The sequence below is a fragment of the Erithacus rubecula genome, assembly GCF_903797595.1.
Source record: "Erithacus rubecula genome assembly, chromosome: 1".
Classification (NCBI taxonomy): Eukaryota; Metazoa; Chordata; class Aves; order Passeriformes; family Muscicapidae; genus Erithacus; species Erithacus rubecula.
In genome coordinates, this window is record NC_136658.1 from 97,479,532 (window position 1) to 97,497,069 (window position 17,538).

Consider the following 17,538-nt stretch of genomic DNA (forward strand, 5'->3'; position numbering starts at 1 on the left):
AAGTGTTTTGGACAATGTTCTCAGCAAATGGTGTGACTTAGGGATGTCCTGTGAGGAGCTGGACTCAATCACCCTGGGGAGTCCCTTCCAACTCAGCATATTCTGTGATTCAATCTTTTCTTCAGTGTGAAGAGAAATACCTGCCTTTCTGGAGAGAGAAAGAAAAGACTGGAGGCTGCTAATCTGATCGCACTAGGTTGAATTTTCCATCCTCTCTTTTATCCTGTACTCCATTTCTGGTATTACCACCAAATAGCTCATTCACAATTCTCCCTCTTGCTCTGGGAGAACACATGCTCCTGAAATTTCCATCCACCAGTGATAGATAGTAGCATTCACAAGGAAATCTGCCACATTCTGAGTTCCTCTTCACAGAGCCAGAGAGCTCCCACCACACAGGTCAAACTGGTTCAAAGATCCCTGCAGCCAGGAAGGATGACCTGCATTTACATGTGCTAAAACTAATCTATCTTTAGCCTATGTGGAGCACTGTGGCCAAGTCAAAACAGCAGCTCAAAATAAACTGCTGTGACTAATGCATTTTTTCTTCTAGTTGTCTTTAAAATTACTATCAAACTACAAGACCACTTTGTTATTTTAATCCTGCTCAATATTGTTTAAAAGAAAATAAAAGTATATGGTAAATGGGAGGAAAAAGAAAGTGGGAAGTGTAAGTAAAAGGTTTGTAAATTCAGTCATCCTCAAAATAACAGAACAGAGGATTTAATGAAAATAACCACTGACATGGTATGAACTATGGCAAAAATATACAACTATATAAGATACAGTGGCATATTTCAAAAAGTCTTAATAACTTCTACATTTTAGCTTGTTTCAAACTTATTTGGCTTTACTTGCATTAAGTGTATTTGGGAAATAAGCTTTTCTAAGAAATAAGAATTTTTAAGTAAATTTGTGAATTTGTAAGTTAGAGGACAGGCATACAGAAGCCAAAGCTGTTTGAGATACAAAAGTAAACTCCATGAAGGCATCATGAATATCTACATTTGCACAAATGGGTGATAGTGGTAGAGGGAAAAAGAGACTTTGAATTTCTGAGTTTATATTTGGATCTGTCAACCTGCAAATAAAACTTATAACTACTGGCACTTTTCTAGAACTTAGAAAGGAATTAGTAAGGAATCTTTAAAATCTAGCATTATTTTGGAGTGTCAACAAAATTTCCAAAAGTTTGAATTATAGATAAGGTAAAACAACTGTCTTTAATCATACAGATCATATGTGTGCATGGCAGCTTTGGTATTAGAGTTGCTTCAAATGTAGGATCTTCATTTTGTGTTTTTAAAATGAATGTGGATTTAATACTTACTGTGTTTTTCTGAGATACCATATCCTGTGGGGGGAAAAAAGGATAATAGAAATGTTTATTTGTTTTTACTGGGAATTATTATTTCCAGTAAAACTCACTGCTCTTCATGTACACACACACACACACACACACACACACACGCACACACACACACAGATGTGTTCTTCAAAGCCACAGTAAATTCCCAGTAAAGGGACAGAACAACATCAAGAAGAGTCTCAATAGTTCAGGTTAGTAAAAAATTGACAATTCAGTGAAGAAGCCTACTTAAAGAAGCGTTCAGAAAATAAAGGAAATTGTACTTAGCAGTAACTGGAGTTTCTCAGACTGGCACACCCAGTCAGACTTTGAGCATTTGTGAGACAAAAGCATTCAAAGCTGGAGGGTTTTTCTCTCTCAATGAGTGTCCTTCAGTTACCTAAGCCCCTTTCTTACCCAGATTGATACACACCAACACATTCCTTCTACACCCTAATTCTTCTCACCTCAACATCTAATGAGAGATAATGAAACAATGAAGAAGATTGTAAACTAATGGGCATCTAAACCAGAGACTTCCAGTTGCTGGTAAGTGACCTCCTCTTCTCTTGGGTGATGGATTACACATTCAATGAGCACTGCCTGGTCAAACTAAAGGTTCTGCGTGTAAACCATGCTACAAATACTAGACATAGAACAGTTTCTAATCAGGGCTGTCAACATAATTGAATTAAATGTGCTTTGACAACCTGAGATGATTCTGCTTGAGCAACTTCATATCTGACAGCCTGAAATCCACTTGGACACCACCCACAATGATCATGCCCATGCACCCATTTCCTCAACAACAGGCAAAAATACCAGGGGGCATTTAAGAGGTTTAGCTCTATAAATATGACTCTCTTGAAACCCAGATTACATATTCTTTTATATCCTCAGAATCACGTTGTTTTGAAAGAATGTTGGTGAAACTGAAGAGACAACTCTTGGGACAATTTCAGGATGGCTCCTAAGAGATAAACTGTATAAAGTCAGGTTGCCAGAACTTCACAGCTCTTCAGCAGAAGTAATAGCAGTAACATCAATACTGCCTTTATAACGTTCAGGCTGTGCACCACTTTTAAGAGTGTGCACAGCAACTTAAGTACAACTAAACTAACATAATTCTGAACAGAAATGAAAAAACCCTGACCAAATTACCCATAAACTTCAGAATAAAGAAACATCATCAGAGGGTCAAAAAGGTATTAAAACCTAAATGGAATTTCTAATTAGCCTAAATTCCTTAAGCCCAATAAAATACTTCATAACAAAAGTGATGGAACGCTCAGGCATCTGAAATATTACATATCTGAAAATTAATGTCTACTTAGCCAAGCAAGTATCTCCAATAAAGCTTTATCTACTGCAGTTAAATATCTTTCTCAATAGGGAGAAATTAACTTTTCTGAAACCATCCAGTACATGACATATGTCATGAGCTGTTCTTTGCTGAAATATGACACAAACAGTTCCTGCCTGCCTTCTGAAGTATTCCTTAGAAAGGTGTATTAGCATATTTGAATGCTATTCTACACTAAACTGTGGCTCTATTGCTGAAGAGATATCAATGATAAGAGGAGGACTGAACCCTGTCTCAGTGCCAGCTTAAACCATTTGATACAGAGGATCTCTCTTAGCTGGTTCCAGCAACTTAAATCAAGTCTTACGATCACATCTAAGATATGCTATGGGCCTATTTAGGCCAAGGAGGTTATGCAAACAACTGAGAGATGAGTAAGATATCAGTCTCACTGACAGTTCCTAGAAGAAGAAAGGTTAAGGCAGATATTAGTTTTTCTAGCCTTAAGTGACCTAGACACATTCTGGTTGGTGTTCCCCAGCCCCTAGGCTTCAATTTTACATTTTTAGAAAAAAAGGCATAGAACTGACAGTGTAAAGTCTTGCAAGTTCTGGCAACAACCAGTCTGAACATCCAACCACAGGTGGATGTAATCCTGGAGATTCTTCAACACTCCAGCTATGGAACAGGGGCATGAGTATGTGCTTGGTATGAAGTGCAGAAATCAAAGCCAATATTCTCATTGGGCAGCAACAAATAGAAAAAAAACTGGCCTGAACTTCCAAGACTCAGGCACATACTTGGGAGAACCAAGTTGGTTCAGAACATCAGTGTGACAGCATAAAGAAAGATAAAAATGTGTTAATGAAAAATAAAAATGAAGCATTTCATGGCAGTCAGGTACATTATCAGAAGTGGATGAAAAGCTGTATGATTGCTCACCCTGATTAGGTGGAGGACAGGAGGACATGGCAGTAATACCTTGGCATGTATCTGTATGAATTATCTCATTGAGCAAAGAGTGTGACAGACTCCAGCTTTGAGTTCTTGGCCCTCCAGGCCACACTGAATGTGAATGCATATGTGGCCATGAAGAAAGGAAGCATGGCTTATAGACACATGACAGTAAAATCAGACATTGAGAGCAGAGAAGAGGAATAAGAAGCCGTTACAGAACAGAGCTTTAGTGGGAAAAAGGAGACTTAATATTCTTACAGGATCAAGAGAGGCTGGGTAACTGGAAAAAAGGATTTCTGGACACTAATGGTGTGGAAAAAAGCAAAGTAGCAAGGGGCAATAACTCAAAATGAGGAAAAAAATAACAAAATGTGAATAATGCTTCTCTCAGTGAAGATAGCAAGAAAATGGATGATACTAAAAGCAGCAATAGATGATAGAGAGGACAAAGTCTAAATGTGATGTAAAATAAAGAGAATCTACACTGATGTAACTCCACAATATATGACTTGCATCCAGAACAGCGATTTCAAGACTTAAGTGTATAGCATGTATTATCCTACTATAAAAATGAACAATAAAAAAACCAATGAACAATAAAGCCCTATAAAAAGATTTGGTGAGGATGTATTTTCCTATCTTCAAACAGCAATAAAAAGGAGATTCTAGTAGTCTTAGCTAGTCAGCACCTAGGGAATACAAAATTCATCTGACAGAAGTCCTTACATTGCAGTAGGCTGCAATACTCAAGTGTCCTTATTATACAATTTCTCCTTACATCTATTCTAATAAAAAAAGGAAAAGGAAGGAAAAAATCAGACCTGCACTCTCAATTCCAAGTCTAACTACCTGAAGCAAAATCAGTACCACACTATGGATCTTTTCTTACAAAAAAACCCCATTTATTTATTCTGTCGTTACTGTTTTTGCTAATAGTTGCTTTTTCTTAGCAGGATTTAATTACATAGCTATGAAGAAATTACATCAAAGGTAAGTTTCAGAAAAACACAAACATCTGTAGGATCAAGTATTTAAAGATATTTCTGAAATAAACCAGACTGTGAAATGAGAACCTTACTTTGAGAGACTGAGCAGTGTCAGCATCAGTGTCATGGTAAAGAATAACATTATTGGCCATGTCAAAGCTTTCACGCACGCCAAGGTGGTAGAACAGTGATGGCTGCTTGGAAATATCACTCATGTCCACAACTGCAACATCTGAAATGAGAGAAGAATGAAAATCTGAAATGAAGAGAGAATGCTAAAAATATAATAATCTTAGACTCGATTTTATTCTTACATGGAATTTAAAACAAATCCTGAAATTACACACGCACACTGGACAGACAAAGTCAATATTTTCAAATAAGGATCATTTTCTCAGAAGAGAAGTAAATTTTACCCTTCATATAAAAGGCAAGAGCCACTCATGAAATTATCTCAGCGTTCTATTAACTGGGAGGCTGAGGTTTACCAATCCTGCTTGAGGTTTTGAAATCACAGCATCAAGAATGCCTCCAGTAAAAAAGCAATTTTGCATTTGTTCCCTGAGGTCTGACAGCATGAATACCCACAGGACAGAAGCTTCAAATATTCAGGATGGAACCTCTAAAAAAATAATGTAAATTAGAAAAACAGGGAAAAACTGTGAGACCAAATTTATTTTAAGAGGCTGAGGTTTGAAGAACAGAAAATTCTTAAAGAGTAGAAAAAGAAATTACTCTGAAAATTGTCTCTTAAAAGCTACAGGCAAGATGTTCAAGATGGGGTACACAGCAATGAGGGAATTCAATCACAAGTAGCCAAAGCAAGACTTCCACTGCTCTTGTTTAGTGTTCTGGTCAGAAAAGAAAGTCAGAAATGCAAGTAAAAACATTTAAATCTGTGCAAGATGAGCGATACAGAGAGCTAAAGAGAAATATCCCATATTATGCAGAACAGCTGAGATACAGACAAAAGATTCTGAGTTCACCATTTTGTTCTCATATAGACCTAAGCAGCAAGGCAGGAAGAAGGGGCAACTGGAGAACTCATAATGCTGAGTTTTATGTCTTGATCCTTATATCCTATATATCCCTAAGAAAATTTTTCTTTAAAGCCTTTTAGAGGTCTGTATCTATATGTCTGCTTTCAACACTTTGGGATAGATGGATGAATTGAAACCCAAAGTATTCATAAGAAGAGAGCCTTGGCACTGAAACCACAGGGGAGTCTGAGGTTCATAACAGATTCCACAGACTCAGTGCAGTAAATTCTACATCTCTGAAAGGGTAACAGACAGTGACTGGTACATGTGGGGAAAGACAGAAGGGTGAGCTACTAGTAGACAAGAAATCTAAAAATAGGTCTGATGGCTGAGACTCAAACACAGCAGCAGTTAACCTTGGTTGCACCAAGGTTACACATCACAAGAATCAATACTCCACACTTAGTATGCAGTTTCTTGGAAAAACCTGCAATGAATATATGCTCCTGTACAATTCCATCAGCCTGTTCTGACACACCACATGGAGGTCAGCCAGTCCCTCAGATTACTATGAGACTCCTGTTAAAGCACAAGGAACATTTTGATTCTGAAGACCTGCTTCAAGACCAAAACATCACTGTTCAGGAGGAAAACTAAACAAACATAAAAAACACCAACTCTCAAAATATCCCAAACCCCAACAGAACACACACAAAAAAAAATCCAAATGCACCTCCCTCCCCCATCAAAGAAACAAAACCTCAGCACAAAGTCACAGCATAAGAAAATCCCCTTATTCATATAAAACTCAAATCCTGCACCATCTTCAGATGATCTTTCCAGTTCCAATGTTTAGCCACCTGTCCACAGCATGGATAAAATTCTTAGTGTATTGTACACTGTAGTATCATGTCAACTGAGAGAGATGAAGAGTACACCTCAGCACCATAAACTCAACATAATCTAGATTACTTCAGTATTGCAAAATCCTTCTGGAAAACATAAATTATCTATAGAACAAATTTAAGAGAAACTAACAAGCAGACTGAGAATGAAATACCATCTAGAGAAAAAAATCAGAAGCTTGGATGGTTTTTAGTGCTTGCAAAAGAGTGTTTTTTGGGGAATCAGAGTACTATGAAATCAAAATCGTCATCCTGGCAAGAGAATTCAGATAATGCATTCTTACAATGTACAGATATTGCATTTTACAATACAATGGGAGCAATGATTTGTAACAGAGTTCATTGAAACAAGGCTACACACAGCTCATTGCCACATCTGGTCTACAGCTGAAATTTGTCTTCTATTGATTTCTGCTCCATAGTAACATAAGTGCCATCAAAAATGGACATAAGAACAGAAGTAAGCACCTCCATTTAAAAGGGTAGTTATTAATCCCTTAGATATCAACTGACACATGATAAAAAGATTTATGAGAACAGGTTTTCCTTACTTATTCACACCTCACAAGTGAATAAGATAAAAATAAAACAAAATTAAGAGTAGCAGAGATGAAGATGTCTCACAAAAACACGCACACAATTTCTTTAAAAGCCCCAGGAAGATATCTGAGTGGATTCAGTTTGAGCACAGGAGTCAAAGAAAGACACAGAAGTACATGGCAGCAGAGGCAGAGCATCCTAAGTGCTCCTGGCTGTGGGCTAGAGCAGAGAGGAGGAGTTGCATTGCATTGGAGCTCTCCAAGCCCTCCTCCAGGAGTAACAGCAGCAGGCTTGGAGCAGGGAGGAAAAAGATCTACTTACAAAGCAACTTTACTAACTTTCTAGTGAAATGCAGCATGAGCACAGAAGGCCCATGAAATTAATGCAAATTTGGGAGAAAACATGATCAAGAGTAAACACTTATAAAAGCAGTAGAACCCTGAGCTGCACCCAGTGCATGGGGTGCTGAGTGCAGAGCTCAGTGTCACTCGTGGCTGGCTTGAAGAACAGCCCCCAGAACTGCTGTTTGCAGGGGTACATCTCTGCTCAGAGTAAGGCAGTTTTGTGAGTCATGTAATGCACAAAGCTAGTATGTGACACCACAAATACTTCTGTTTCAGCTATCTTATATTTTTATCACAATTTACACTAAAATTCTTCATTTATAGTTCTTTAAAATAAGAACTGCACTTCAACCATGCATTTAGAACGGCTCATAAGAGAAATAAGAATTTCTTTAAACTTCTAGAGATACCTCAGAAGAAATAACTTCAGTACTAGTATGTGCTTTGCAAATCTTGATTTATAGATAGAAATATAAGTCAATCAGAGCTCATTCTCAACTCCCATCCTCCGTAACAAAAGAGCCTGGTCAGCCAAATGTACCTCTGGACTTCCCTTGACAAATTAGGTTCAGCCTCCATTACAGGCAGGGGTGAAGCAAAAGCCAATGGCAATTTTTATCAAATCTTATTACACACACGGAATGTTATGTAATAACGAAATATTTCACACAGGTCTAAATGACCAATGGAGAGGGTTTCTTATGTTCAGAAGGAAAGAGAGCAGGGGAAGGCACAGTCCCTCTGGAAAGACAGAAGGCTTCAGAGTGAAAATCTGTGCAATGCATCCACCAGATAGAGTGGAGGGGTGGGGATGTGCTTAATGTTGCATATGACCAATTTCAAATGGCTGTGGAACAGAACATTTAAACTCATGGCTTTTCTGCTGTAGCAACTCGTGTTCAAAAGAGCACGCCCATAAAACTGTGTTCTCCCACATTGCTTTGTAAGCATAGCATATATTTTTGGCTCTTTTTGTTCTCTAGCAGTTGCCCATGAAACTATTTTCATCCTGACAAGAGTTCATTTTTGTCATGAACCCAAAAACCGATCTCAGTTTATTATGTGATTGCAGTTCATTTGTCTAGGCTTTGTTTCCACCGTAAAATGATTATGGTATGTGTATATTTGTAGTGCATTAAGATAATTCAGCACTATTGCTTATACAGCCTTGATTAGGTCTCTCCCTTGTTGCAGCAGATGGCACATAATTCATTTCTTATACTACAGTTTACATGTTTTAACACTAGTGCATCTTACAAGAGCAGACAGAGAAGATACAAATAACTGTGACAACTGAAATGAAGGTTAGAGATCATTAACCATAGTAAAATAAGAGACTATGAAAGACCAGAGGATTTATTTCTCTATCTGAAATGCACCTGAAGACATCATATAATTTAATAATCTAAGTAAATCACAAGTCTTCACATGGCTTTTTTTATGATTTATGACATAGTTAGCAAAATCAAAAGGACAATTCTGGCATCAGCTTTGGAATCTGTAAGTTAAAATAATAAACAGATGAAAATGAAGAAATAGTCTGAAATATGGTGGTAGTTAAATAGAATCTAGGAAGCCTAATAGAAGAAAAAGATCAAAAAAAGTCTGCTCTGCTTTCAACTTCTAGTCTAAGACCACATCCATCCAGTCTTATCCAGGTGCAGAATAAGAGCTCCATTATTTTGGATTAATTATTTTTCAGCATTTGGAACCTTTCTATACATACCAGATTTCAAAAACCCTCCCAAACTTAACATGGTAATAGAAATCTTATTGGAGGAAAATGCAGAACTCAGCCCTTTGCTATTCATTAACACCATACAAATTATGAACCTTTACATAAGTATTGCTTCACTTCATTGGCTATTAGCATCAGTAGTCAAAAAACATAACTAATTCCTTGAAAACCACTGAAGAAAACTGTCACACTCTTCAGAAGAAAAACAATACTCCTAAAGAAAAATAAAAAAATTCTCAACTTCAGGATAACTATTAATTTTGATTTCTGCACAGCCCTTTAAAGAAGACAATATCAAAGTTTTTACAGGGAAACAATTATGGTAAAATGTGGTGTATTTAAAAAACAGGAACCCTTTGCAGCTTTCACTTAAGTTAAAACAAAAGGCACATCATTCTCAACTTTAAGACACTCCATACTCCCAGAAAGAAACTGGGAAGCTCAAGGAATTAAAGCACATTTGTAACAGCTACCAACAGAACTGCTGAGGTGATTTTTCAGCAGTTTGTTACACCAGCAAACTGTCAGTGCCCTCCATGAGATCCTAGGCATAAGTTAATGTTAGTGCAAAAATACTGTCAACATTTGTGATGATATTATAGCTTTCATAATGAATCAGGTTTCATTTAAATCTGCTTTATAATCATGGCATCCTGTAAAAATCTGCTTACTTTTCCCAGTTAAAATATTGTTCCAATTACAATCTAAAGCATCAAATTAAACCCAGATATTGCCTTAGAAGCTGAAAGACCCAGGAGATGAAGATAAAGCTCTTCTTTAAAATTTAGGAATTTCTGGTATTTCAATTCAACCTTTTAAAGTTTACAATATTATAGAATGTACTTTGCTAACATCACTGGTTTGCTATAGGTCAAGAATTGTTAATGAGAAACGAAACAAATAATGAATCAGTAATGATTTGTCCTGTGATAAAGATTTATATATGTTATAATCACATTAAACGGCATTTTAAAAAGAAATTAATATATTTCAGACCTCTTCTTGTAGATTAAAACCAAATGCTGAACTTCTGTATAAATAGTAAAATGAAAATTAACTGTAATAGCTCAGAAATTGCTTACAAAGCACTTTAAGGAAGAAGATTGTTTTATAAGCTGCAATCAGCTATTGCAAGAGTCCTGGAGAGGCTGAAGCCTTGACTACAAAATCCAGACTACTGCCTACCTCAGAAAAGGAAACACAAGCATGTCCACTGGATGTCTGAAACTTTTTGATGTATGGAGGGCACTTCCTTTGGAAAGGGTGTTTAGTTCACAGGCAAAAGGAAGTGATTCAAAGGACAGGAAAAATAAGAATTAAATGAGGTATGAATCCTCATACTAGTGTGGGAAAATAGATTTCTTTCTGTTCACACAAAGTAAGCACTGAAATAAAAAGCAACATTATCAGGTTTTATTAATGACACCAACCACAAATTGGAGAAAGAAGAAAACTTTAATACTGGCCAAAAAATTTTTAATTCACTATTTTAAAATTATTGGTATCTTGAGAAGATAACAGAGAATTTCAATTCTAGTACATTATCAATATATATAAAATAAAGCAAATCATCCATATACTATAAAATTAAACAAAATATAAACTTAGTTATAGCATGCTTTTGACAGCTCTAATAGATTTGTTAAGTGTTTTAGGAATTCTGAAAACCTAGGCATCAAGTGGCAAAAATTCTCAAATGTGCTTTTCCATGGTTTGTCTTTTTGCTTAGGAATACAAAATAACTGTTCTAAAGTGGTAATTTCAGGCTTGTGCTGTTTTATAAAAACAGAGCATTGTTCTCAGACTGAGCTTTGGCCTTTTATTCAGTTTGCCTTTCACTTAGTTGTGGCGTTACATCTGCCACAGGTTTTATCTTATAAAGTGAATTACCAAAGAGAAAGGCCACCACACCACAAAATGTGTCACATCTCCTCCCACCAAGCAAAATGGAAGGCAACACATAGTGCCTAACAATTATAAAAGCCAACATTCTTAGAATCACAAACACAGGGGACAAAGTCAGACCTTTCTTTTGCATTTCTTCCTGTCTGTGTGTCAAATCTTGCTCTGGAAACCAGTTTCACATCCTTCCCTGTTAAACCAACTCTGCTCAGTGAATGTGAATGCAGTGAGTGTTGAAGATGAAATATGTGTTAGCTGAGCAGTAGAAGCATTTTTTACTAAGGAAAGTTTGCTCTTAACTTTCCTGAAAGGACAAGGCAAATTCTGAGCTCTAGAAAACAAAAAAAACTTTAATTTTTCAGATGAGCCTTTCCACCACCCAGAAGCATTACTAACTGTAGCAATTCAAGGGATTGCTTTGCTCCATTTAACACACAACATACCAACAATGGCAATGTCCCACCCCCAGAGACAATTCTGGGAACAGCTGTGCCAAGCAAAGTGGGCCAGCTGGTTTTTGTGTGGACAGCAGACACACACATGTAAAGGAGGAGGAAGAGGAGGAACAGCTGACAACCAAATGTGTTTCTAACCATAGCATTTGGGTGATGTTAGAAAGTCCTTTCATGTGACCCAGCAAGGCAGTTCCTCTTTCCTATGAACATGAAAAGTCTGGAACACTTAAACTCAATCCTCTCAGCTACCAGCATGAAATAATGCAGGTTTTAAACTACCAGAATGGTTAAAACTTACCAGTAAAAGCTGTAATGCTTACAGTCTGATTATAGCCTGAAAGTGGAGGTAAGATTTTTATTTTTATAGATAACATAATATAGATAGTAAAATAGATAAGAGAATAGATAACAGAAGTGCCTCATACAGCTTCCAGTGAAAGCTCTGGGAGAACCCCCAGCTGCCTGAAATGGCACAGGAATGAGCACTTTTTGGACAGCCATGGTGCAAGTGATGAAATGTGAAATGCAAAGAAGCAGACAACAGAATAATCCAGTGTATCAAAAACAGAGGCACGTGTAGCTGGAGTGAAACTAACGATGAATGCAATCAGCACAGCACAGCACACAGAGCCTGACAGCCTTTTAAAGTAGGCAAAGAATACAAAACCCATATTTATTTTAAATATTTAGTTGAGTCGTAGCTGGAGAGAAACTTCTTGTTCTTGAGATCAGTTATCACCTGTAATCTTTTGTCCTTTTGATTTCAAATACTTTCAAGTACTTCAAGTGCTATGGCAGCATTTGGAAATTTTAGTCTTAGGCTATCTTAGCCACGTATGACATTATAACATTCACTGGCAATTCCCATCCAGGAAAATCAGCTCTCAGAGAATACTGTGAATATCAGACAACAATCCAAAATAATAGAACAGACAAGACTGAGGGGCCAATGCTCATCTCTGGCTTTTGTAATTCTGTACAAAATCCCCCTTTCACACAAACAACTCCACAATAAGGTTACATTCAGGCCTGAACATCACAGCTAGTAATCATGTTAGTGCTGTGGTGTTACTTTACAGATACTGCCTCTTTCATCTGTCCTCTGCTACATGGAACACACACTAAAAATAGAATTAGAACATATTTTTCATGCTTCAGTAGCATTTATTGCAACTCAGGAGAAATTAGTATCTACAACAACTCATTTTTCTAAACCATGACAAAGTATTTGTGCCATATTTATAATTAATACATATTCCTTAATATCTAAATGTCTGTTCCAAAAATGACATCACCCAAGAAACTGCACTTTAGTTGAAAAGAACAGAACAAATTACAGTACATGAGCAACTAGGACTTGATCTGTAACCTGAGTTCTCATTTATTTTTATGTTTCGAGCTTTTCTTATTCATTAGATATGTCATCTGAAGCTTTTCAATCCTTGGCCCTGAAATTGCATATTAGGAACTATTTTGTTAAATGGAAGCAAGAACTCTTCCAAAATCCTTTTACAGAGAAGGCTTTAAGAAACATTTTAGATACTTCTTAAATACAATTAAATTCACAGCAAAACAGTTTCTAACAGAGCATGACAGTGTATTAAAATAACAGGGCAATTCTTCTGATCTAGAAAAGCAAAAAGTGTGCCAAGAGCATGCCTATGCTTATTATTTTTTTAACTGATCTTCAGGTAGTCTTTCAGACTCTGCCAAGCCAGAATACAATCAGTACCCACAAAACTGGCATGAGAAAAAAGTAATGCAATTAATGTAATACAGAGGGCATCCAAGCACAGAATGTGTTTTTAATGCTTTTGCACAAGTATGAAGAAGAAAAATATTATATGATTTGAAACACCTGAAAACAACCTCTCTCAGAGGACAGCATAATTTGTGATTTTTTTTTTTTTTTCAAAGTTGGCAGTTTAGGGAAAGAAGGAAATAAAGAACTAATCCTCAGAGAACTCTTCCTGAAATATTGAATTGCAGAAGTTAGGAAATATATAATTCACTGTAAACAGTGCATGCCTAGACTTAGAAATTACTTAATATTTTCCATGACAAAGCTTTGCTTTCAGTCCATTTTAACTTTGCCAGTTGTTGCTTCAGTTTGTTGGGTTTTGTTTGTTTCTTTTATCTTTTTAAGAGATTTAATTAAAACCAACTCAAGTCATTTTGAATCTGTATTAGAGAACTTCTTTTTCTGGCCACTGTTAAACATCCTCTCATGCCAAATTAAGAAGACTTACTGCTATCAAGCACCAAAGCAGAAATTTGTCAGGTGGGTGAGGTTGTCTGGAAGTAACTCCTCTTAGCCTCATGAAGTGCTGCTCCTTCCAAAGGGAAGTTACCAGCAGTGAGCTGGGCAGAGTCACAAGGGAGATGAGCTTGTCATCACTGCCTTCATTGTCAACACACAAGAGGAAAAGTGTTGGAACCCTGGACACTGAGGATTTTAGATTTTCTCTGCTGACAGGCACTGACCCTCAAGAAAATACTGCTTTTGACCTGAAGCTTTAGAAAAAGATTCCAAAATGAATAATAGAACTAAAATCATGGGTGTCTAGTTTGAATAGAAGTGTGTAATATCAAATGGTGAAAAAAAATAGAATTTGAGGTTTTAAAATGTAGCAATGTTTAAAAAGCAAGACTGGGTTTTTAGGGCAAAAGCTCCTTTCTTCTTCACCTTCTTCTTCATGAATCTAAGTCGTATTTTCTAATTAGATAGAAAATTTTGCATTGCAAGTCACAGGCATTTAGTTATCAGGTGAAATGTAAAAATAATTTAAGTGTCCATTCTTAATTAGACAGTTTAAACTTAAAAAACGTTGTAACAAAAAAAAAAAAGCATCACCATTTTTAGCTTGTTAGCTAGAAGTGCTGTAGCACTCACTGTAGCATAAATAAAAATTAATAAACATTGTGTCTGAACACAAAATACTGTCTCTCTACTTTTTAATCCCGATTCTGGCAGAAATAAAAAAAAACACCAAAAAACCAAAATCACAATAAAGTGCTTGCACGCATACAACAATTACAAATAAAATATTACCAAACTCAAAATAAAAAAAAAACCCACAGTTAAATAATCTATCTAGTTAATCTCATACCATTATTTAAAAAAACACTTTTAAAAATAAATGTGTATATATATATATATTAATTATCATCATAATTATCATGGAAAAGCACTTTCAGAGCCCCATGTCTCTGAGCTGTTAGAAGCCTCCTCCAGGAGATGAACTGCAGCCCAGAGGTGCCTGTTTCTCTCCACTGCCTATGGAGAGGAGTCCAAGCAACTGCAGCCACCCACACTGAAGGTGTTCAGTGCCACAATGCCCCTTCCAACAGCCTCACAGCTCTGCCTTGAAGAATTTCATTAACCACTAAGGCATTTCAGTCAAGAATTATATAATCTCAGAAGATTATTTATGTATATATGATTATATATTATACATGCTGGACATGTTTCCAGCAGTCAACCAACAAAATGGCCAATGGAGAAGGTCCATAGATGTCTCTCATCAGTATTTTACTCACCTCTCTCCACCTGTGAGAGAAGGACTGTCACAATTCAAACCCTCAGCTGGGATTTCCAGGGATCTCTCAAACACCTAACTCTTGCTTGAGTTTTCCATAAATTGGGAGTTCATTTGTGAGTTCATTTGCAATGTTGTTTGTTTTGGCACTCATTACTATACAACTGTGGGGATGACTGTTATTTAAGAGGTGTTTTTGCATGTACTATCTCAGCCCAGGGTCCTTTCTCTCAGTCATATAACCTGTTTAATTACATTGAAGCATTGACTGTAACTTCTCAGCCTATGGATGAAGTTTATATATATATGCTAAATTTTCAGCAAAAATACCTGCGAGCCAAATATAAGCATTACATTTCCCAGCAAGACAAAGTCATTCAAATAAAAGTTAGTAATAGACTTTACCTTCTATTTTATTTAATCTTTTTTCTTTTCATACCCTAGCTTGTGAGGTCCCAGGAACAACACGCCCCCTGAGGGAGTTAACTCACAGTGTGAGAGGTCAAAGTCAGAAAGATAATGTCCACACACAGTCTCTGGAAACTCCCACAGCACAGGCCCCTTTACACAGCCTTCCTTCCTTGAGGAAGGATTGTATTGGACTACAGTCACAGATCTTTAGCTACCAACTACAACAGCATCAGATGGATCCTGCCAAGATCTAAATACTGGTAATAAAATAATTATAAAAGTTGTGACATGCACAAGAGATCAATATTTATACCATTTCTTTGCAAAATTACACTGTTTAAGATCCCAGGTTAGGAACTGAGAGAGATTCCATTGCTTTCATCTTAGCCTTTTCAATGTTTTTGTGGCTGCCTGCAACTCCTACCTCTTTCACATGACCCAGGGTCTCAGGCTCTGTCATTGTCCTGTTCTCCCCTTATCCATCAACCTATATTTAACTTGGCAGTTTCTGGCTAACTCAGTAGCAGACAGAAGCTCTGTCACTGTAGCTAATCAGTCTTGCAAGTGGTATCAGCTACCAGCTTCACACTGTTGTCCTGTAAAAGTACTTTAAGAAACTGTTAAACTCAACAACAGTTCAAAGAAATAAAGGTTAAAAACTTAATTTCAGGAAAAATCACCTTTTACATATTGTATAACAAAAGACATTTGCATCTGTAACTAAAAAGCCCAATTCTGTAAGTAGTAAAAAAGACTCTAGGCTGTGATGGTACACACCTCTTATAATCATCCACACTGAATTAGAATCATATTTCATGAGTTCCAAAACAAAGTACTTACACTTAAAATTACTGCTATTTAAACCTTGTAAACATGCATGCATCAGAAGTAAAATGGGAAAAAGACAAAGCAATTTGCTATTTCAGATTGACATCTATCACTTGACCATGTGTAAAATACAAAAACTATTAATCACTACAAGTTTCAACTATTAACCACTACAAGGATAAACAATCCTTCCTTTATATATCCTGTGAAATACTCTGTCACATAGTGTTAGGTAGTGATACTACTACCTAACTATTGTTAAAATACACTGAAGAATCTTAATATTCTAATAAACTTTTTTAAACAGAATTGTGCCAGATTTGGCCGAGATAGAGTAAATTTTTATTTTATTTTATTTTTTTAATAGCCATTTTAAACCCCATGGTCTTATCCTAAGGGAGCAGGTGTGCAGATTTTAGTAGATACACCTTTACATGCTTACAACCACAATTTGAGTTGCATGTCATAAAAACTGCTTACAGCAGGAACCACTGGAGGAGAAGCCTTTCAAGAAGCAGCACAAGTGCAGCAGTGACCCATCCTGAGCTGACCTTGGTGCCAAATAACACAATACAGCTTTTGCCTTATATTAAACTGTTCTTTTCTCAACCCACGGATTGTTTCACTTCTACTCTCCAGTTCTCAGTTCTCTCCCCAGCCCTGCTGGTGAGAGAGGAGGTGAGTGTGTGGTGTTGAGCTGTCTGCTGGGATTACCCCATGAGAACAGCTCAGAGCAGAGCAGTGACTGGGGTACGTGGGGAACAGAGCAGTTCCCAGTGACACCATGACAGAGGCTAACAACATTGCAGGAATAAAAAGGGCATTATCATGGCTTAAGTAGCTGAATGTTTGCCTGTGAAAGGGAATACCATACCTGCTTCTTCCTACCCCACAGCTGCTGTGTGATGCTAGACTAGTCACAAAACTGGGATCTCACAGATAGACTTGTTGACCATGCAGTTATTAAGATTCTGAGTTTCAGAAGGAAAAAAAATACCCCACTGAAACAGAAACAGGGCCCTCATTTTAAGGGTACCAACCAAATGCCTTCAGAGAGAAGAAAATTCCTAATATTTCACCTAAGTAATTCATTTCTATCATGTACCTTAGTATGAGTTAGAACTTGAATAGTCTCTGATTGAGTATCTGCAGTCTTCCACCTGCAAAACAGCTAAGCATCTACAGAACAAGCACTATGCCTCATTCCTATCTCAAAAATGGCAGGTATTTCTATTTTTTATTTAACCTTTACACACAAATGAATAGCAAAGAAGCAGCATTTTAAACTTCTCAAAGAGTATT

At 36.8% G+C, this 17,538-nt stretch overlaps 1 protein-coding gene across 2 annotated transcripts in view; it reads right to left on the reverse strand.

Moving 5' to 3' along the window:
- Positions 1–17,538, reverse strand: part of MAP3K15 (mitogen-activated protein kinase kinase kinase 15) — an 83,451-nt gene that overhangs the window by 51,021 nt on the left and 14,892 nt on the right. For both annotated transcript variants that reach the window (XM_079316941.1, XM_079316940.1), the window contains exons 2-3: positions 4,687–4,826; positions 1,331–1,354 (exon numbers count right to left, since the gene is read on the reverse strand). In XM_079316941.1, coding sequence (XP_079173067.1) covers positions 1,331–1,354; positions 4,687–4,826 — 164 coding nt within the window. The remainder of the gene's footprint in view (positions 1–1,330; positions 1,355–4,686; positions 4,827–17,538) is intronic.